This window comes from Sander lucioperca, chromosome 1 (genome assembly GCF_008315115.2).
Source record: "Sander lucioperca isolate FBNREF2018 chromosome 1, SLUC_FBN_1.2, whole genome shotgun sequence".
Taxonomy (NCBI): domain Eukaryota; kingdom Metazoa; phylum Chordata; class Actinopteri; order Perciformes; family Percidae; genus Sander; species Sander lucioperca.
Genome location: NC_050173.1, coordinates 53690491 through 53713338, shown reverse-complemented (window position 1 = coordinate 53713338; position 22848 = coordinate 53690491). Strand labels below are relative to the sequence as shown.

The window sequence follows — 22848 nt, the reverse complement described above, 5'->3', positions numbered from 1 at the left end:
AAGGCACTGTATATACAGTACCTCTTTTTCTTTTTCACTTCTCTATTTATCTGATCTTATCTCTGTCTTTACTGCTGCTGCAACATCTGAATTTTCCCTCTGGGGATCGATAAAGGCTTATCTTTAATTTTAGCGTGTGCTCTTAGGATATTAATAAGTCCCTAGAAACCTTACATACTGTGACTTAGGCCTGTGTATGCAAAGCGTACATGACCTTACACAGGTCTTCAACCACCATGGAAACTAGTTCCTAAACAAAACTACTTTAATAAAAGTTACATTTATTTTAGTTACTTCTATATTTTTGTTTTATAAAAAGGTAAAAACAGATGACTAAAACCACTTTATTTCTGTTAAGAGGGGAAATTATTGGGCACTTGTATTGAGGAACTGAAAATCTGTGGCACACGAAAAAAATATTTTATGGCGGATATAAATGTGTCTGATCAGTAGGCATGCAGGAATTAGTATAGTAGGGTCAGTGTGAAATTGGTCTGATTTCACTTTTGACGTCCAAGAGGTATTAACAGTAGGTGGGTGGTAGGTGCAATTAGCTGTACTTTCAGCCTACACCTTTTCCCTCTGTAGAAACAAAGTCTTTCTGTCGTGGCTTTATTTTCTACTGTACTGTCTGTCTGTCTTGCTGTGAGTTACTGTAATTTTCTTGTTTCTTTCCCCCCCAAATTGGTTGTGTAATTATTTACAGACCAAAGTCAATGTCAATGTCAATAAAAAGTTTATGAATGCTGTTGATACATTTTTTTGACTTAAAGTAGCCTTTTTGTGCATACTGTAATACCTCAATTTTTCACAATGTAGACAATAGACATGTTACACACTGCGCAGAAACAGAAATTAGAGTTAATAGAATTTAATCGATTATATCAACCAGCAGTAGTGAAAACATTCCTGGACACGTAGCACTCAACTATACAGTGACATGCTAGGAGTTTTAACTGTGCTGGCTCTGTGTACCTGAACCTTCCGGAAGATGAGTCGATCCCAGATACTGTCTCTCCTCACAATGCCTTTCCTTATCTCGGCCTCCTTCCTTCTGTAGGCGAATCCCAGCAGCCAGCGCTTCAGAGAGGTGTTGGCCTGCCCAAAGATCTACACACACAAACACACACACACACACACACATGATTTAATGAGACACAAATAAGACAGAAGTGCTAATAAACTGTATATTACTACAGCTTTCACTACAGTTGATGCACGGGGCAGCCACGTTGGATTTCGAGGTCGACTAGATTAGGGTACTGTGAGGAAATCCGACTTTAGGGGGCGTGTTTCCGACTTAGAACGCAGACATTTTGACTTCCTCATACAAATGGAACGCACCATATCATCATCGTGCCCACTTACCTTATCATACATTCTGTTAAGGAGTCGGGGTACCACAGGAAACACAGTAGGTTTCAGCGTGTTCAGGTCATCTGACAGCAGACGAATATCTCCCTGGAAAAAGCCAATCCGGGCGCCATTCACTATCATCAGTCCCTGTCAGCAACATCCGGAAGATGCAGAGGGTAAAAGTTAACAGGTCACCATAACTGAGTATGTAATGAAAGAGAGGTTAGTAACACAGGGGTTCTCAGGAAAATTGATGTGTGTTAATTAACAAAGGGTGACTATGGGAACTAAGGGAACATGCAATACCTGTACTACTCTTTCAAACATATGAGCCAAGGGCAGGAAGGACAAATGGACATCACTGCAAAACAACGGACAGCAAACCTGAAACCACACACAGATGCAGGAGTACAAACACACAGACGGGGGACACACAGTTGTACAAACACACACCGATGGACATGAGCCAGACAAACAGACAGGGAAGCAAACACACACACACACACACGCACACACACACACAGGCAGGAAAGGAACGCAGTCAGTGTTAATATGTGTACCTCCACCACCCTCTCAAACATGTGGGCCAGAGGCAGAAAAGACAGCATGACATCATCTGAGGTGGTCTGTGCGTACGACTGGAGAGAAGAGTAAAGAGTTCATTAAAGTGCCTCGCTCTTCGAACACATAATGATAGCGTTTTAGGGATGAAGTGTCAATACAACAAGACGTCAGGCTAATTCCTCCTTTCTTTCTCTCATCATTCATTAAACAAATTGTAGCCTAATGGTTAAAGAAGGGAGATCGCCGGTTCAATCCCCAGACCGACAGGATAAAATCTGGGTGGGGAAAGTGAAAAAAAGAGCAGCGCTTGTCCCCTCCTTCATTACCACCACTGAGGTGCCCTTGAGCAAGGCCCTTAACCCCAACTGCTCCAGTGGAGCTGCTCAGTGGCCAGCAGATCAGACTGTGGTTGTACTGGGCAGCTACCAGGTATGAATGTGGAACTGTGTGAATGTGACAGGTTGCCATTGCAAATGAGAATTTGTTCTCAATCGACTTACCTGGATAAATAAAGGTTAAAAAAAAGCATTTATCATTCCCCCTCCTTTTTTCTAGAGGGGTAGGAGTGGGGGACAGGGGATATTTAGGGGGGTTGATAGCAGCTCAACAGTAGATCCCATATAACTCTGGAAGGAATGGCAAGGGGTTAAAAACACTAAAGCAAGGTTATAATATGGCAGAATAAAAGACACAGTGTAAATATATACAGTATATATATATATAAAAAAAAAAAAATATATATATATATATATATAATATATATATAAAAATATATATATAAAAAAAATATATATATATATTAAAAAAATTATATATATATAAAAAAATATATATATAAAAAAAATTATATATATAAAAATATACATATATACATATATATATACACATATATATATATACACACACTCACCTAAAGGATTATTAAGAACACCATACTAATACCGTGTTTGACCCCCTTTCACCTTCACAACTGCCTTAATTCTTTGTGGCACTGATTCAACAAGGTGCTGGAAGCATTCTTTAGAAATGTTGACCCATATTGATAGGATAGCGTCCCTCACACCATTACACCACCACCACTACCAGCCTGCAGAGTGGTAACAAGGCATGAAGGATCCATGTTCTCATTCTGTTTACGCCAAATTCCGACACTACCATGTGAATGATGGAAACCTCCTCCATCGATTTCAATCCTTCTAAAAATCCCTGTTACAGAAGCTGAAGATGCTCTAACTATTGTTTCACTATTACTTTAACAGCTCAGGTGTTACACCAGCGCCTCACCTCTGTCAATTTGATGAAGGCTGAGCAGTTGGACACAACATTCTCATGTGTCAGCATAGCTCCCTTTGGGTTTCCTGAAAGTCACACCCACACACACACACACACACACACACACACAGTTTAGAGTCTAAGTGTATATCTGGTATGTATTTCAGATACTCGTTCACTGTCTAATTCACTGTGTGTGTGTGTGTGTGTGTGTGTGTGTGTGTGTGTGTGTGTCACACCTGTTGTTCCACTGGTAAAGCAGATGAGAGCCATGTCCTTAGGTCGCGGAGGCTGCAGGAATTGGGGAGGAAACGTTCAAACAGTGTCACAACATCGTCGTCAATTCAAGCATCGACTGGCAATAAGTCACTTACAGGCCAGTGTTTACTTACCATGGGTTGGCGATGGTTGGCCTTCCCGATGGACTGCGCAACAAGAAAAGCACATTAATGAAGCCATTGTGGATGGAGTAAAGTGACAAAGAAAGCAAAAAAAACAACAACAACACAGCAATAATGAAAATCCAAATAAAAAAACAAGACAACTGGAACGAAGACAATGCAACAAGAAAACGAGCAAGAACACAAGAAACTGAACGACTTAAATTGACAACAAAGCAATAAGACAAGAAGTAAGCACACAACAAGGTAGCAAAAGAGGAAAGCAAAAAAACAAAAGCAAGATAAAACCAAAAAAACAACAACAAAAAGTAATACCTACCATACACTAGAAGACTTTGAACAGACTTTGAAAAGACTAAAGTCTGACACCATCTCACATCTAAAAGCAACCATCTCACATCTAACGTTAAAGACTGTCATAATATGTAAAGACTGGGGATCTTGCAGGGTCACACATTGCAAGACTACAACTACGTAGATTCGTTTTGAAAAATGTAACCAACCAAGCTAGCTAGCTACCGATAGCGTTAGCTGGTAACTTGAGGGAAAGTTTGCAGATTTTCTGCCGTACATGCAGATGAATGGCGGTCCGCCTTTATCCGCCGGTAAATCTCCCCTTGGATGACACGCTTCAGAAGGGTTGAAAATCGTCAACTTTTTAGCGTTTAGCTTAGCACGGCACCATAGCAACCATAAACAACACTGGCTCTAGCCGTTTACTGCTTCCTGTTTGGTGCTGGAGAGAGCGCACCCACTGGTTGTTGACAATGTTTATGTGATTTAACTTCACTGCCAAGGCTTAAAACTCACGATAATAGCAAACACGTTTGATTTTGACTGAGTTTTATGACCACCTTACACCAAATGATTGAGACGACGGGAGCGCGCCCCAACTCTAGCAGGACTCTCATGATTTCATTCCGTTATTGGAAAATAGGCTGCGAAAGTATTATCGCTTGAAAAGTCGTTTGGTGTAAGGTCAGCATAAAGGAGATCCAGAACCAACGAGAACTGGAAGGTTCGAGGAAAGATGTGAAATTGTTGTGCAAACAATAAAACAGAATATTTCCAAACTAACTAAAGAGAAGAGCTGAACATACAAAAAAAAAACAACAACTCAGAAATGAAGAAATAAAAAAAGAAGAGGTGGCTTCCAGCTGACCTCCATCTCCTGCAGGCTGAGGATGTGGATTCCAGCCTGTTGACACCTGTCGACCAGCTCGGCACTGGGGGTCTCAATTAGAACGATGGTCTTCACAGAGTGTTTCCTGTCCTTGACACAGTCCAGTACCAGGTTGACTTTATCTACCACGTCACACACCAAAGTCGAGATGGAAGCTGCAGAAACAACGTGCAAACACATGCAGACAGATCCGGTCACACGCAGTTCTTCACCAACAACAACACTGGCCTACAGGGGCAATGGAGTGTAGGTAATTCTGTTGTTGCTGCTGTGGTTTACCTAGGTCTATAATGTAGCCGATGGCTTCTGTTCCCAGCGTGTCGTACAAAGGGACTGCCACCAGAGAATAGGTGTAACATGCCAGCTCACCGATGGTCCACTACACACACACACACACACACACACACACACACACACACACACACACAGGCATTATAAAGCAATCCTTTTACTCAGAAACAATAGCAGATTAAAAACACTGGTGAGATTATAAATAGAGTGTATATGTATGTGGCTCCAATAGCTCTATATATATCTGAGTTTATAGATACTTTCCTAATATGTTTGACTAAAGGTTCAATTTCATTACTGAAAATCACTTTAAAGGGTTATTTCGGTATTTTTCAACCTATTTTCCCATGCATTGGTGTCTAAGTGACGTGAACAAAAATCTTTGATATTGGTCCAGTATTGAGCGCGAAGGCTTGACCGGCAGCAGAACCAGGCTGCAACGTAACCGTGTAGGGCTAATGCGCATCGTCAATTTCCGTCCACTAAAAGTGCTGTTTTTGACAGGCTCAGATTATTATTCTAAGTGTCGGACAACATTATGGAAAGGATCCCTACAGAGAAGGACCTTTTTGTTAAAGAGTAAGATCCTTTTTGTTTTCAGAAGAAGCTCTACAACTCACCAGACTTCACTTAAATAAACAGTACTTTTAGCGTGTATAGAGCCAGCATATTTTCACATGTAAATGGGAGAATTAAGGGTTTATTTCAACCAAACCAGAGCGGTGATTGTTGGGAACAGTGGACAGAAGAACCAAGACAGCTTTTGATGGTTTTGTTTCTGTCGACTTTGAGTGAAGTTGATTTTACGATGATAAAATTAGTTTATTTAAAAAAAAAAAAAAAAAAAAAAAGGCTGGTGAGGCTGCGGCTGCCTCATGTTAAACAAAAGGATCCTAATCTATCTCTGTAGGGATCCTTTCCATAATGTTGTCAAGAATAATAATCTGAACATGTCAGTGGCACTTTTTGTGGACGTACAGTACATTACCATGGCAGCTTGTTTCACACCACGGTCTTGCTTAATAATGGACCGATTTCAAAGATTGTTCTTCCCATTAGTCACTTAGATACAAAAACATATAGTAGAAATAGGGTCCATGTTGAAAAAAAAAAAGAAAAGAAAAAAGAAAAATGAAGTTACCCTTTAAGCTTAAACCTAGGCTTTTTTGCTGTGTTTTCTCTCTTTTTATTTCCAGGCTTTTTGTAGAGCCCATACAGTATATGTATTAGCCAGACATGTCATATCATGTTATTTTCAGAATAAGTTGGACTACCCACGAATGCTATCAATTTGCTTGTGAGTTGTTCCTGTTATCAATGGATTTTGACATCCCTATCTGTTTTCATCGTCTTGGTTGGAAAATAATCATGCGTTAAGTTATGGAACAACAGTTCCCAGAATGCTTTGAAGGCTGACACAGGGAGTATAACGATACCATGGGTTCAGTCGTTTACACTGTGGCCTAAAACATTTTTTTAAGCCTAAATTTGTTCATGTTTTGGCAAACTGGCACCAAAAAAAGCATGCTAAATTAGCTATTAGCTGTTCCTGTTTGCAATGTACCCACGGGTGTACAGACAACTATCACTGGATTACTTGAAGAAAAACTTTCTATACGTATTTTTTTTAACGTTTACTCGCAATGGACATCCGGGATAATGATATCCTCGGAGAGCGTAAGTCACACTGAATCTAAAAATACGCATGTGTGTCTATGTGTTCAGATTTGACTAAGTTATGAGTCAGGGAAGGAGTGTGATTTTGACACGAATTTGGTGCCCGGCAATCAGGCACTGAGGAAAAAAGGTACAAGTCTTTACCTCAGGTCTGTTCTGAGAGAAGATGCCAATGTGGGGGTCTGTGGTCTTAGAGTGTCCTTTGTGGAGAAATGCTGAGCCCAGATTCTCTGTTCGCTCCAATACCTAAAAACACACACACGAACACACACACACACACACACACACACAGTTAATGCTCGATCATCAAACAACTAAATAAACTGAGCTTTGTTCGACCTGATTATAAATGAGGGATAAAACATGGTTTATGATGTTCAATATTATAACATGCACTGTTAATAATAGCACAGTTAAGTGTGTCATCGGCTACTGGTTTTACAGCCTTTGGTTGATAGGCTATCGTCCAATAACAACTTGCGGTCATTCAGGTGTAATATTTCACGTTGTTCGTTGTTCAAGCTGAATTAGTGGTTTACTATCAGTGACAGACAAGTAGCAAACAAATCTCTTCCCTGTTAAAATATTATCATAGTGATGTTAGTAATTAGAAACACATTTTAAAAGGAATATTATACAGGGCTTAAAAGAGACCTATTATACTTGTGTTCAGGTTCATACTTGCATTTTGTGTTTCTAAAGGAACATGTTTACATGCTTTAATGTTCAAAAACCCTTTATCTTTCTCATAGTGCTCATGGTTGCTGCACCTGTATCCACCCTCTGTGTGAGACGCTCTGTTGGAGCGCCTGTCTCTTTAAGCCCCCTTCCTAATAAAGCCTAGTCTGCTCTGATTGGTCAGGGATTCCAGGTCTTCTGCATCTGCACTCTCTGTACTCTGCTCTTGCTGTCTCTGTACAATGCGTTGCAATCTGTCTCCGGCTGCATGGAGTATATAGTGGGACTTCATACTGTGAGAAATCACCAATAAAGCCTTCTAAACCAAAAACTACACAACCGGACATGTTCCAGTTGGAATGTGATCCAAAATTGGGTGGAAATTAATAACATCTGCAACCAAGATTACAGGTTTCCCTGGTGTTAGCATGTAGCTGTCAACAGTGCAGTAGCGTGCCTGGAGCTGATGACCATATAAAGAAAACCAGCCCGGTATGAAGGCATTCCAGGCCGAGAGTAGAAATAAATGCTTAAACCGGAGCGTTCAAAACAGCGGGAAACCTGTAGTTTTGACTCACAGGGATTTTTATTTAAAAATACGTTTGTAATAATGACGTACGTTAAATATGTCATTATTTGAAGCTTTGCCCTTGTTTAATATGAGCATACAACATTACAGATATGACAAAAAATACGGGAAAGCATGATAGGTCTCCTTTAAAATGATAAACTAAGCGTACAATAATTGCCCAGATTCAATACATGTTAATAGAATATACCAACAGCGTGTATGACTGTAACACACAAAGTGAATCAGCAGATAATTAAGTTTACTCAAGTATAGTCCCTTTATTTGGTCTGTTTAAAAACCTTGTTTACATCAAAACAGATAAAAACAGAACTATCATAGCTATAATCTAATTCATTTAAAACATTAAGTGATTTGCTCTTCCATTAAGCTGGGGGACTCACAAGACAGATTTTTGTTTTTTTAAATGATCAAAATCTGTGTAGTAGAGGCCGAGATATCCTGACTTTGAATGCCAAAATGCACCTTGATAGCCTATTTCACTAGAGTCCTAAAGCTACAGTGTGTAGTTTCTGTCTCCCTCATGAGGAATTCTAAGTAATGACAACAACGCTGTCGGCGCGTCCACATGATACAAGCCAAAACAAAGAGTAGCTTGTAACCAAGGAGGACATGGAGGATTCAAAAAACATGGATTCTTCAGAAGAGGCAATTATCTTCACTCGAGTCGACCCTAACCCACTCAGCGTCTGGCTCAAAGACTATATTATATATATACTGTATGATATAAGCTGGTGGCAGTCGGCCAGTTTCTCTCTCTCTCCCCTGGCTTCCACCTTTAGTTTATCATTACACTAATTTCCTTTCAGTTATGCGAGATAAAGTTGTTTTTAGCCACAACTCATGTGTCGTCTCCATTCTTTGTCTAGCCCTGGGACACAGCTCAAGCTGAGATACATCACCAGGGGGATTTTCTTAGACTTGCCAAAGCTCCTCCAGAGCCACAGAAGACATTATAGAAGTGTTCTTACAGGAGGAGGAGTAGTACTCATGACGAGTTTGACTGAACTTTATGTGTAAAACTGGTGAAATACCCCTTTATCATTTTCCAGCACAAGAAGAAATATAATTCATTAAATAAGCCACCTTGAAGACTAAATTCAGACATAAATACATGCAGGTCATATGGTGCCTCTGACCTCTCTATAGGACATCCATTCATACGGCTGTTTTGGTTTCCTGGAGCCCAGACAGGGACCATTATCTTGAGGACGAAAGGAGAGCAACAGAGGGGAGAATTAAAGAAAGAAAGGGAGACATTGAAAAACAAAGAGAATTTTAACCGTATTAATACTTAGGGATGTCCAGATCCGATCACATGATCGGAAATCGGGCCCGATCACGTGGTTTCAGACTCGATCGGAATCGGACGTTACCTCCCGATCAGGACTCGGATATATATGTATATATATTCTCATTATTTTTTAACACATCTATAGTTATGCGGTGGCACAGAGTTAGACCCTTTTGACTCCACACAGAAACAGCAACGCGTGCGGCATGACAACACTTGTTGCAGAGACGCTATTGGTTAAATGCCAGCAAAGTAGAACACGGAAGCAGCGGAAAGTGCGAGTATGTCTGCGGTCTGGAGGTATTATAAAGTTGAATTATTATAGAAGTATCGGATCGGGACTCGGTATCGGTAGATACTCAAAATCAAATGACTCGGACTCGAGGGCAAAAAAACCTGATCGGGACATCCCTATTAATACTCATACATACTGTACCTTCCTACCCTGTATATTCTGCTGCTGACATATAAGACACGTTTTCTTTTTCTCTCCATATAATATTAATGCATTTGTCACTTACTGGAAACCCGGACCCCTCTGAGGAAGAACTCATACAATGTTCTGGCATCATCGTAGAAATGTGTTATGTGACCGTTTCCGTTCAGCAGAACTGACTGGCGTGCAAAGTCTCCACCCTGAAAAAAAGAAACAAAAGATCCTCTGGTAACTCAAACAGCAGTTTCAGCCTCTTGTCTCTTGCTTGGTTATTTAATTCACACACAGTTACAGGTTGGTTATTGTGGGGATAGCTGAGAACACGCGTGTGCTTTTCCAGGTTTAGGGGGCTCCAATGATTGATAAATACATACTGTATAATGCAGTATTGTCTTTTAAGTTATTCTTTGCAAGGGGGTAAGCTTCTCCTTGGAACGCGTAGCTCCTATAGCACCATTTTGATGCTAACAAGCCATCACCTCCCATTAGCGTTCCATTGACTGCCATTCATTTTGGCGTCACTTTGACAGCGAATAACTTCACATCTGAAGCGTTTAAAGACTCTATTTGTCCATTGTTTATTTCTAAAGAAACACAACAATGTATAAAAGGCTCCATTACCTTGTACCTCACGTTATGGCTCCGTAGCAGACGTTTTTGTAAAAATAGGCTAACAATTGTGTCATAACCAAGCGACACACAGTAGAGAAATTACCATATAGTACAGGCGAAGCTTGCAGGCAGTTTCGACTTACATTAGCTGTTTAAGTTTAATTACTAATGTTAACTAGCATTTTAGTTAGCAAGATTGGGAATGATTGAGATTTCTCTTGGCACAGCTACCAGAATAACTTTTAGACAGGTTGCTCACATCACATCTACATCTTCGAGCTCAGTTGGAGGCTGCGCAGTAACGCTCAGCGCTCACCGGAAAAGTGCTTCTAATATCCTTCACTGGTCTCCGTCCAGAGCAACGGGATCTGTTAGTCCAGTTTATATATGTCAATGATTCTTTGGCACATTTAACTATGTGTATTGAAAACTAACAAATATATAAAATACTACATATATTTTAAAGGGTAACTACAGTTTTTTTCAACCTAGACCCTATTTTCCTATGTTTTTGTGTCTAAGTGACTGATGGGAACAACAATCTTTGACATTGGTCCAGTATTAAGCGAGATCGCTGTGGTTGGCAGCGGCGAAAAAAGCTACAATGTAAGTTAATAGGGCAATTGTAAAGCTTGTATCTACCTTCGCAAAAGTGCTCGTTTTGCCGCTGACAGGCTCAGATTAATATTCTAAGTGTCTGACAACATTATGGAAAGGATTTCTAAGGAGGTCGACCTTTCTGTTAAAGACTAAGATCCTTTTTTTAAACATGAAAACATCCGTGAATTTGCCTTAGCTAAACCCACCAGACTCCATGTAAATGTTTATTTACATAAACATGTAAATAAACATCATCAAACAAATCATTTTAGCATTGTAAAATACACTTCATTCTAAATCAACAGAAACAAAATAAAACTATGAAAAGCCAATTTGGGTCATCTTTCCACTTTTCCAACCAGCACAACACGAGCACGATTCAGAAAATGTCACGATTCGATTCAATATCGATTTTCAGGCTCAAGATTCGATTCAAAAATCGATTTTTGATTCAAAAACGATTCTCGATTCAAAAAACGATTCACAGTATGTAAATGTAGTTACTTTTCCCATGTGACTGCAGTAGATATTAAAAAATATGAATCGATTTTTGGTATTCTATGAATCGATTTTGAATCGGTAGAGCTTGAATCGCGATTCGAATGTGAATCGATTTTTTTTTTTTGCACACCCCCAATCACAACTCTTGTTTTGGTTAATTTTGCCTTATTTTTGAGTAAAATGTTGGTTCCATTAGGGCTGCACGATATGAGGAAAATATAAGATATGCGATAACGTTGTTGAATATCGCGATAAAGATAGTACTTGCGATAAATAAACATACTACAATGTACTCAGTTCTGCATTTCTGCTGCTTTTAGTATTCTCATAAAATACAACAAATTGCTTGTTGAATTTAAAACATTTCTATCATTCTTTTATTGAACAAACTGAACATTGAAAATAAAAAGCACCACTAAAACAGAATATGTTACATTTTAATGTGCAGTTTTCTACTGATATTTTCTTTTTACTAACACAAAAAACCCATGAGTGTCTATATATCTATATGTCGCAGCCTTTCGCGATGTGTTTATTGCGGCAGCTGATACTGCGATGGCGATGAAGAAACGATATATTGTGCAGCCCTAGTTCCAATAATTTAAATCCTTAATACCTGTTATCACTGACTACAAGTCTAGTTGGTATTATACTAGCTTGTTTCGTAGTAGTTTGCTTGGGTTTTTGTCTGTTCAGACACAAAGGGTAGGGTGGTACAGTGCATCGAGATGCACCAATAACAAGAGGTTGTTGAGGTCAGGGTTGTAGTAAAAGACAGCAGTAATGTAAGAATGATCATTTATGGGAAACAGCATGAATCAACGGAACTATCCTCCTTTAGTTTTGGTAACAGCTCCGTCAATTTTCATAAACTTTTAGGCCTACATTTACAGTCCATGGCGTTTTATCAGCAACATCACAGTTACAGTATGTATCGTTAACCATGCCTAGATCTGCGCAGTATAACCTTATAGGTAAGCACTGCTTTTCTGTTTAAGTTTAGACATTTTAACCTGCAACCGCTGTAGATACGGACACCACCAACTCACCGGAACCTCCACTGACTGCATACGGAGGTCGCAGACTGGTGGGATGGCCTTGGGTCGTGTTGCCAGGTAGTAGGTTGTAGCAGCAGCCACGGCCCCCGCGCTGATCAACACCGGGGTGGAGACACTCCTGATGTACTGGCTGACATCATTCAGATCTGGCAACTTCAGCTTCTTCAAGATCTCCTGGCTCATCATGATGCTGCTGATGAGGGGGGGGGGAGTGTGTGTTTGTGGAAAGTGTACCGGTTTGTTAGTTTGAATGTGTATGTGTAAGTGTGTGTCTTTGTGTGTATGTGTGTGTGTGTGTGTGTGTGTGTGTGTGTGTGTGTGTGTGCAAGATGAATGACGGGCTGGGTGTGTTTGATAACACTGAGCACTCACAGCTGGCCCTGAGGTGAGGTAAGAGTGTGCGTGGAGAGAAGCTGGCCACGAGGGGACCTAAAGAGAGGAAAGACGAGACTGGTCATTCATTCGTTATCACTTTGAGTATTTTTGATCCGTCATTTAACATTTATTGCGCCCCCCTTGCAAAATTATATATAAAAATATATAACATGGATCTAATCGTTTTTTTAGACATTTTAATGCGGAAAAGTTACATTTACTGTATCTTTAAAGGAACCTCCAGAAATTGAAATGGCCAACCTCAGCCAATAAATCCATTGTGTACAGTGCAAGCTATAGATTTTTTTTTTTTTTTTTTTTAACAAAAATGTGCCCTTGTAGGTTAGTGTGTAACTTCTGACAACCTCAAGATTGAGTCTAGGCCAAATCTGTGGTTTGGCATGCAATCCGATACATACACTTGGCAGGTGCGGGGAGCCATGGCAGGCCTGTTATTGAGTGGAGCAATACAACAGACACCCAGGGTCACACAATATATACGTTTAGGCTAATAGCTTTTTAGTTCTGGGACTACATCCATACTAATTGTGTTTAAAAATGCATATCTTTCGCTAGGTTTACGCCTCGTGTCCACATTACTCAAGCATTTCCGAGCCCCTAAAACGAAAACATTTGGATACGCCGCTGACCCGGTTTGAAAACTTTAAAAAAAAAAAACACGTAAAAAGCGGAGACCTTTGGAAACGACGCAGACACCCATGTCAGTCTTAAGGCCCAGACACACAGAGCCGACGGCCAAACGTCGGCAGAAAAGGCAGTTGGGCTGATCAGTCTCCCCAAATTGGTCAAAAAAGTGCCTCGGAACACAGCAAAGCGACGAGACGTAATACGTCTCCATAACAGCAGGCGGCGCTAATCTGTATTGTCGCCCGAAAATTAAAACCGGCAGCTGATTGGACGAACGCGTCACGTGGGTCTGGTTTCTCCGGAAATTCAAAGACAGACTGTCATGGCGGCTTGTTCAGAATACGATCTCATATTGTACTAAAATAGTTCACCGAAACGTGTTTCTGAAAACATTTTAAGAGAGAAATAGGCCATGCAGTTGCTGAATCTGTCTTCATTTCAGATCAACAAAGGTCAGTTTAAAAGATTTTCGTCAGATTTTGAGAGACTCTAGTCACGCTCATTCCGCTCCACGTCTCCGGGTTAGCACTCTACCAATCAGATGGGTCATTAGAGTCCGACTGCCGGCAGTGCCCGCCCCACTGATTATACATGTCAAATCGGCCAAAATGAAGGACAACGGCCCCTCGGACGGACGACGGCACGGAACACACCGAACAGACTCGTCGCTGACCTCGCCAGACTGTCCGACGGCCCATTATCGGCTCTGTGTGTCCGGGCCTTTAAATGTTAGGTAGGCTTACATATCTTTCAATAACAGTTCCACCTTATCGTCGGCCTAAGCAAATAAATCCCTGGTCTTACTTTTCTTAAGTATTTTCTGTATTATACTTATACGTCCATGATTTTCAACTGCAGAGTAACGTCAGACAATCTGCTTCCTGCGAATGGTCATATACGTTGTCAGACGTGTTATCATGTCATCACGTTTTTGTTTCAAAACGCCGTTTAAACAGAACTATCTGTGTACCAATGCATTATTCTTTTCAGACATTAGGCTACTTGACACAAAAAGCATTTGTGCAGTTTTCGAAATTATGAATCCATTGCTCACTCCACGTCAACCGCCAGCAAAGTTATTTTTCTCTCTACGGTCTACTCTCAAGTACAGAGCCCTCAAACACTTTGTTCTGCTGCTACTACTACTGTAGAATAATGACAGGGGCTCGTATTGCAGTATAATTAGATCACATGTCATATATTTAACAGATTCTCGGAGGACACGTTCCCATGGTATGTGTTTGTGTTTAACAGGTGGGGAAGAAGGTTCTCTCTCACACACACACACACACACACACACACACACACACACACACACACACACACACAAAGTGACAGGCTAGAAGAGCTGTTAACCCTAACCCCTAACCCTAATAAACAGATTATAAACAGAGTCCGAGGTCTTTAGGTGACAACTGGGACAGGTCCAGCTCCATGTGAAGGCAATGACCTTAGGCCCAGATTCCAAGTAAACAATACAAATGGAAGAACAACACTGATCACATCAAGACCAAGTTGCACTGACAGCCTTGCAACGCTTAGAAAATCAAATCAATCGGTCGTCCATTAGCAAACAGATCCGACAGCCACAAGGGAGCATGATGACTGCATGTGAGAAGCATTGTAGGATCACTTAAGACCCTCACAAGCCTTCTGTGTCTACACTGTAAATTGTTAGCAATGATATGGCTTCATTAAGTGAGGATTTTTGGTGCTTCAGTCTTATTTGTCTAGTGGTTACACATCATATAGCCTAACATCTGTGAGACATTTTTGCATTTTCTTTTAATAATTCATCTTTTCTTCCCATTTCAATATGGATTACATTTTAATTATTGGTATTAAAATGAGCCTATGTCGCTTGTGCATAACAGCGGCCACTGTGGACACAAGTGACAATTAGTGGATAATGGTAAATACTAAAATGTAGAGTAACAGTAGAACAAGTAGAGAGTCATATCATTAGTTAACCGACTAATGTCAGTTTCAAAGCTATAACACTTGCTAACACTACCGAACATTAGCCACACCATAAGCTACTGGTCGTACCGGCCAATTAAGACTGGAGCAGCAAAACCCACTGATGTTTTTGCTATTAAATTACAATTTCCACATGTGAAGGGAAGATTGTGTTATTACTTCTTTCAAAAGTTGAAAAGTCCCGCTTTAAGTTCTTCCTTTTTTTTTTTCATACTGCGCTCTTTGTGATCATAATATAGGTAGACTCCCGATAAAATACTCCTTTCTAGTTTCTAATGCCTCAAGTGTGGGGATTGCTTTCAATTCACTTTGAAACGGTTGCAAGTAAAATCAAACCATACCTTACATACAACTCATAGGCGCTGTGTTTCACGGCACAGAAACACAAATCCACTCCTCTACAGTCACTGAGAGACCTCAATGATAACTAGCAAGTTTACCATAAATACGCCTCAAAGGTTACGGACAAGTAACTGCGCCACCTCTAAGCTGGAAAAAACCTGTATAAGACTATGCCTGGTGTCTGTAGGCTTCAATAACAACACAGACAGATGGCAAGACGACCACGTTGTTTCCGTCTTCTACAAGCACAACGCAGAGCTATTTACATGCCAGCGTACCACTTTATCCCTATTGAACGTCTTCCCCACTCACCTGTAACCGCAAGCAGCCACGTGAGAGACAGTGGCTTTCCCTTTTTCAGCTCAACATCCAGCGACAGCGACCCTGGGAAAGCTGCTGTTACTGCTGCTACAGCAACCGGCACACTCTGCTCTCACGGGGAGGAGGAGGAGGAAACTGGGATGTACTACTGGCACCAAACCCTGACTCTGCACAGGCACAGATTCTGTTCCAAGGTGATGTGTAACCTCAGCTAATCTACCAATCAAAGGTCATACTGGCTCCAGGAGGGGGCTCTGGTTGGCTGATTGGGGCAAGACGGTCGATCTGATTGACTCAAAGACTGAATGTTCACAACAATGAACTTATCCATAGACAAGATCAATGAGAGATAGTAACAGTTGGGAGACCAAATCATTGAGTTGGGGATTTTTCTGATTTGCCGTTACAAATACAGTCAAATTAATTGCATCTTTTATACCACAATACTGCATTGTGCATCAACACACCCTGTTTATCTTACTCGACTGCGTCATCTGTCTCACTGTAGCACAATGAATAGAAATGTGACTTCCCTAACTAAGTGTCTTGCAAAAGCTAACACCGTAGAAGCAGTTGCTTGGTCCCGTCACCTTTCCCCCAGTGACCTGCGACCCTGGTGCGGGAAGCTGACATGATTAGAGAAAGTGAGATAAAAGCTGATCAAAAGGAAAAATTGCACAATAGCGAGGAAGCTGTTCTGCTAATGTATCGAGTTGTGGCATATGCTGTCGTTTCTTACATACTGGGTCTGTGTTTGGAGTCCATTAATTAGCCTAATTGTTTGATCCTTAAAATGTCCCGAAATAAACTCAATACATAGTTTTATTATTTTTTTGTTTGTTTTAAAAGCAAAATAGCACCACACTTCCACTGTAGCATAATGAGGGTCCCGACATGGTCCCGACAGTTTATTAAAAAGATAAGTTTATAAAGTCAGTACCATTCACGTATACAGGCAGGAGCCATCTTGGGAAAACACGACCGGTCGAACCACGAATGCCGTGCAACCAGTAACCAGTAACATAGCTCAAGCACATTACGCTACCGTGGAAGTCTGGTGCTAGTTTGAGCCTTGTTAGTGGTATAGAAATAGCAATTTATTTTTACTTTACCAGTGCCCCGACTACTAGCGTTACAAGCTAATTAGCGGTTTGCGCTAAAACTGGTCACATTCCATTAGCATGAAAACATATCCCCGAGAACGGTCGACTCGGTTCATTTTGCGCCGGAATTGTCCTTTAAGCGGGATTTATGGTTCTGCGTGGGGCTCTACGCAGAGCTTACGCTGTAGCCCACGTATAGGTCAGTGTTGGGGAAGTTACTTTTAAAAAGTAGTATTTGCTCGTTACTCGTTACTTCTTAAAAAAGTAATCCGTTAATTTACTTAGTTACCCCCTATGGAAAGTAACTTTTTACTTTACTCGTTACTTTCACGTTACTTTTAAAAGCGGGCGTCTCTGACAGAGATTGAAGTTAATTATACAAAAACTATCTTTGACCATAAATCCCATCTCTGGTTTATCAGTGAAGTGTCTGAACTCCACTGCAGACTGGATTCTCTACTCACAGAGTGACGGCTGATTCATTATGAACGAGTCCAGCGCGGGTTGAAGGGACATCAGCAGGTCATCACGTTACACGGTGTTAGTGTATACTATGTAATGTCTGTATCGACTTGTACCGGTCGCGCAGCCACGATGGTCCGTGCATTGTCGTAGACACATGCAGCCTCTTTTCTGGAAATCCTTGCGTGTCCGTGCAACCGACACAAGTCCACAGCGGTCCGCTGCGTGTATGTATGAGGCCATCTTCACCGCATCCATCTGTGAGGTTGTCAGCTTTGTGTCTGCCTGGCTCAGAGCGCCGTCTAGCAAAAAGACACAAAGCTTAAAACGCTCTCAAAAGTTAGCTTTGGCTGCTAACTCGCTTGCCATGATTGCTCTGCTACCAGCCTCTGTCACGTCCCGTGTGGAGCTTGTGAGCGTGCAGCTGAGAAGGCGGTGTCGCCGTCAAATCTGTCCCTGGGAAAAGTAACGTTGCGCCGAATTGAAAAAAGAACTACGTTTCGTTACCAAATTTTCAGTAGTAGCGCGTTACACTACTTTTTACACAGAAAAGTAGTTACGTTACAGTACCGAGTTACTGTAACGCGTTACTTTGTAACTTTGTAACGCGTTACACCCAACGCTGGTGCTGGTGTCTACGTCGTTCTAGCGTATCTCTTTAAGGGAATAGCAGGTCCAGCATGTGTGTATGCTGGGGAGTGTGTGGTAGAACTAGTCAGAGAGTGATGGGGATTAGCTTCAGAGCGAGTACCGACTCTGGAGGCGTAGACAGAAAAACAAAAGTGTCTCTCATGAGTGAGAGACACAAATGAAATGAGTAGGGGGAAATGCAATGCTACCAAGCCACGGCCTAGCGGACCAATCGTGTTGTTGTGGTCTGCGTCGCCTCGACGTGTAGTTAAATCTTTTTAGGAGGTGCACAGGCTACGGCGTAGGGTCCGTGTCTACACGTACCTACGTATGTGGATTTAACGCAGGACCATACATTGGGCTTTCTGTGAAATAGCCACATACAACGGGCGAATACAGGTGCAGCAGCCATAGGCAATATAAAAATAAGTGTTTTTTGAACATTAAAGCATGTAAACATGTTTTAGTAGAAACACAAAATACAAGTATGAACCTGAAAATGCTATATAATAATAGGTCCCATTAAGTAGCCACGCCTCCTTCATTTGAATATTAAAAAATGGAAATAAATAGAGGGAAATAATTAAGTTCATAAGTGACATTATGAACTGAAAGTCCCTTGAAATATATAAATGTGGACTTATGACAAAAAAGTCAGGAGAGATAAATAAAAGTAGTGATCTGAAAAATGTCCTTTTAAAAAAACCAAAAAAACAATATATGGACCTATATTGACTAATTTATATACTTATATTTACATGTATTCATATATATATATATATATATCCTTGTTTATTTCAGGATGTATTTAATAGGCACATATATTTATTTTATATTGAATAAAATGGGATTCCATAAAAGGAACTCTCTGAAATGACCTGTGATTGACCAAAGTCTCCCTCAGGAAGGATCTATCTAAATCCTGGAAACAGAGCCAAGAGGAGGAGCAGAAGTCTAGTTTCCTCTCAGACCACTTGAATTACAACATGCTGAAACATTAGTTTTTGCCCAATGACGCCACAATAAAGTGCCAACCAAGTACAATTCTGAAGTACTTATATTTTACTTGAGATATTCTATTTTATGCTACTTTATACAAAACTTGCTCAGGTGTGCGGACTCAGTAACTCCATGCTACACATTTCCATGTACACCATGGTGAAGAACTGGAGGTCAAGAAAGCTTATAACCCCATCGTGTCCCAGATATGTTTTATAGGAACACCCAACACACATCTTATATTAGGATTGTTGCTAATATAACTGCAAGTAAAATATTATTTAGTTACTGCATAATTGGTGTGTCCATATATTTTATAGATGCATGACTTTCTGCATGCCTGTGGTTTTTGTAAAGCACTTGATCAGCTTTTTTTGTAGCGGATAGTCCACCTACGCTTATCCCGCCTGAGCACACCGGCGTGCATAATGAGCCCCGCCGCCAGAGAGAGATAACGGAGAGTAGAGCTGGATGGAGGAGATGCATACCAAGAAACCAATGAAAGTAGGGTGGGTTCATGGATCTCAGCCAATCAGAGACAAGTCACCTTTCACCTCAAAACCTGCAGTGTGCCACTCATAGTGCCACTAGATCCCCGTAGTCATATTTTAGTGTTCACCTGCCTAATGTATGCAATGCATTAATACTGTTTTTACAGAATAACATTATTATTACATATTTACTACATACTATACACATAAACAAACGCACACACAAGCCAGCCACCCTAAGGCAGGTCTACGCAAAACCGGTCGTAATCTAGCTCTTATATCTCTATATCACTACCGTTGGACTTTGAACTTAACCACCCTCAATGCTCCATTTAACTTGATTGAACATTGAACACTGTAGGCCGACTAGTGTGTAACCCTTGGAACACAAAACGTCCACTATTCATTCTCCCCCTCTGCCAACGTTTACCCCAGCGTAGCCTTAGAACCGTTACAAAGGGAAATACATGTAAAACTCCATTTAAGTGTTTGAAAAGGGAAGGCACTCGTACAGAATCATTTCAATTTGTCTGAAGTCTCTTTGACGTAACGTTATAACCATTCAACTATTAGCGAACTACTAAACTACAACCATGCAACTGGTTAACGGAGCACACTCCGTAATGTAACGTTAACGTAGTGAAAGAAGACTGTGGGTACGAGTAATTACTGTGCACAGTATTTAACATTTTTTAATTATTTTAACGCCGAATTAAAAGAAACGCAATGGACAAAACAATTAAGAAAATGTCGTAGGTTTTTCTGTCATGCGTAACGTTATTCATGTTTTCCCACTAACAAGACACATTTTAAACTGACAATCTTTCAATACCACTGCATGTAATTCATATGCTACATTTGTACATTTTTGCTAACATGTGGTATAACGACTAAACAATTATTTTGGGTCAATATTATTAAACCAACTAGCTTGTGTGTAAGTATTTCCCACCATCCATGCTTCCCACCTGTTAGCAGCAGATGTCCCCGTCTTCTTGTTGCTGACCACGCGCTCAATTGTAGTATTAAAAACTATAACTTCCGGACAAAGGTTTCAAAATAAAACCTTCTATAGTTACACAACTTTCTTATGAGTAAAATATATAAAGAAAATATAAACATTAAAATAGTGTAAGTGCATAACACGTTTTATAATGAAGATTCTGAAGTAACCTTATAAAGAACTTTAGTCTTCCCAGATTGTCTTTGGATGTTTGTTTTTTTCACCTCTATTTTGAAGGCAACTGCTCGATTTCCGGTCATAATATAAGCGCAGGGCACGAAAGAAGGTGATGATAGTACAATGTTGTGAGTGGCTTGGCTTTGCTCCACTCTCAATTGATCAGACACTGATTGCCTCATTGTGGTCTAAATTTAATTATAGCTCAAGCTGAAAAGTATACACGAACTTCACCTATTCCTTAATGTACGACTGCATGACATCATACAATTGATGTTGTACAATCAGCAAATTGAGGACACAATTTTCATCTGGTCTGCACTTCCACCAGCTATATCTCACAAGCCCTGTCAGAGTCTAGTCAGTGTGGTTATAACTTAACAGTATATGTGAATATATATATATATATATATATATTTAAAGTGTTTCCTCGCCACTGTCACACCAAATGCGTGCTCTTGAGGGAATTGTTGGGTCTCTGTAAATTATAGTTTGGTCTAGACCTACTCTAACCAAAGGGGTATTATAACGTTGCTCTAACTGAAAAGTCTGTTATGATTTGACACTATAAATAAAAATTCAAGTCAATAAGCTGTTTCATGTTTGCCTCTTGAGAGTCTGTCACTGATTTGGAGTTGCTGAGTTACTAGCAGTGTTGGGAACGTTACTTTAAAAAAGTAATTAGTTATAGTTACTCACTACTTGTTCCAAAAAGTAACTGAGTTAGTAACTGAATTACTCTATAATAAAAGTAACTCGTTACCAGGGAAAGTAACTATTTGCTTTCTAAAAAAGTTGCTATATGTCAAAGAATTTTTTTGAGCAGTTTTTTTGTTGTGAGGCAGAAAGATCTAGCTTTTGCTGCTTGGAGGACTTTGCTCCGAGTCCTTCTTTGCTAGTGGATGGCGAGCTATCGTCTGTGTTGGAGGTATCGGTGTTTTTGGCCACTAGCTTTGTAGATGCGTATGTCGTTCTGAGATATGCTTCATTAAATTAGAGCTGCTTACAACGGATGTCGACAAAGTCTTCACTCCTGGACATAATGTACACATTACATGCACGTTCTTTCCTTTGACCACAATGAATTTGAAGTATATCTCCACCTTGAAAATGCCAACTTTTCATCAGATTGCTCCTGACTCGCCAAGACAGTTTATTCAATCAATGCATAGTAACACACCGCATTTAACGTCCAGTAACGTTAACGGCGTTGTAACGATGGGAAAAGTAATTTGTTAGATTACCCCGTTACTGAAAAAATAACGTCGTTACCTTTTAAAAACAGCGTTATTCCAAACACTGGTTACTAGTAATATCTAACCTGGAGTGCTCTGGGCTCCGCACACTCCTTCATAATTTGAAAAGTGCATGAATCGCTTGGCAGGCACATTTAACTTCTGCTTCTTCAGTGTAACGCTTAATACCTACATCTGTTGGATGACAGCCGTAACAGCTGTTTCCCTGACTGCTGATGTGAATTGTGGATAGGGCTGGGAATCGTTCAAAAACAATTTGTACCGATATTGTACCGATACAAATATCGTGACTTCGATACCGGTTCCTGAACGATCCCAATTTAATAAAATCAATTTGAACATAAAGAAATTAAAACATTACGACACAAATCTTTATTTTTATTTTTCAGCTCCTACTATGTGCAAATCGTAGAGTTTTTTTTCCTGCGTGTCTCTACGACAGCCAATCAGCAGCATTATTAGATATTGGTAGAAGCATGCTGCGTGCTTATTGGCCCACTGACGCTGATGAGATTCGCTCCTGGGTATTAAAATTTGGTATTGAATGAC

The 22848-nt window shown here is 40.4% G+C and overlaps 1 protein-coding gene across 5 annotated transcripts in view; it reads right to left on the bottom strand.

Moving 5' to 3' along the window:
- LOC116036557 (long-chain-fatty-acid--CoA ligase 1-like) overlaps positions 1 to 20888 on the bottom strand; it is a 30311-nt gene extending 9423 nt beyond the window's left edge. Inside the window, exons 1-14 of one of the 5 annotated variants that reach the window (XM_031280116.2) lie at positions 20832 to 20888; positions 12885 to 12941; positions 12504 to 12705; positions 9827 to 9941; positions 9151 to 9215; positions 6889 to 6990; positions 5056 to 5155; positions 4756 to 4931; positions 3585 to 3617; positions 3432 to 3483; positions 3205 to 3278; positions 1917 to 1994; positions 1369 to 1503; positions 976 to 1110 (exon numbers count right to left, since the gene is read on the bottom strand). In XM_031280116.2, the coding sequence (XP_031135976.1) occupies positions 976 to 1110; positions 1369 to 1503; positions 1917 to 1994; positions 3205 to 3278; positions 3432 to 3483; positions 3585 to 3617; positions 4756 to 4931; positions 5056 to 5155; positions 6889 to 6990; positions 9151 to 9215; positions 9827 to 9941; positions 12504 to 12698 (1260 nt within the window). In that variant the 5' untranslated portion in view covers positions 12699 to 12705; positions 12885 to 12941; positions 20832 to 20888. Of the gene's footprint in view, positions 1 to 975; positions 1111 to 1368; positions 1504 to 1662; positions 1741 to 1916; positions 1995 to 3204; positions 3279 to 3431; positions 3484 to 3584; positions 3618 to 4755; positions 4932 to 5055; positions 5156 to 6888; positions 6991 to 9150; positions 9216 to 9826; positions 9942 to 12503; positions 12706 to 12884; positions 12942 to 16169; positions 16356 to 20831 lie in introns of those variants that run through there. The other 4 variants (XM_031280112.2, XM_031280114.2, XM_031280113.2 and 1 more) reach the window with 4 other exon arrangements.
- Between the last annotated feature and the right edge of the window lie 1960 nt (positions 20889 to 22848).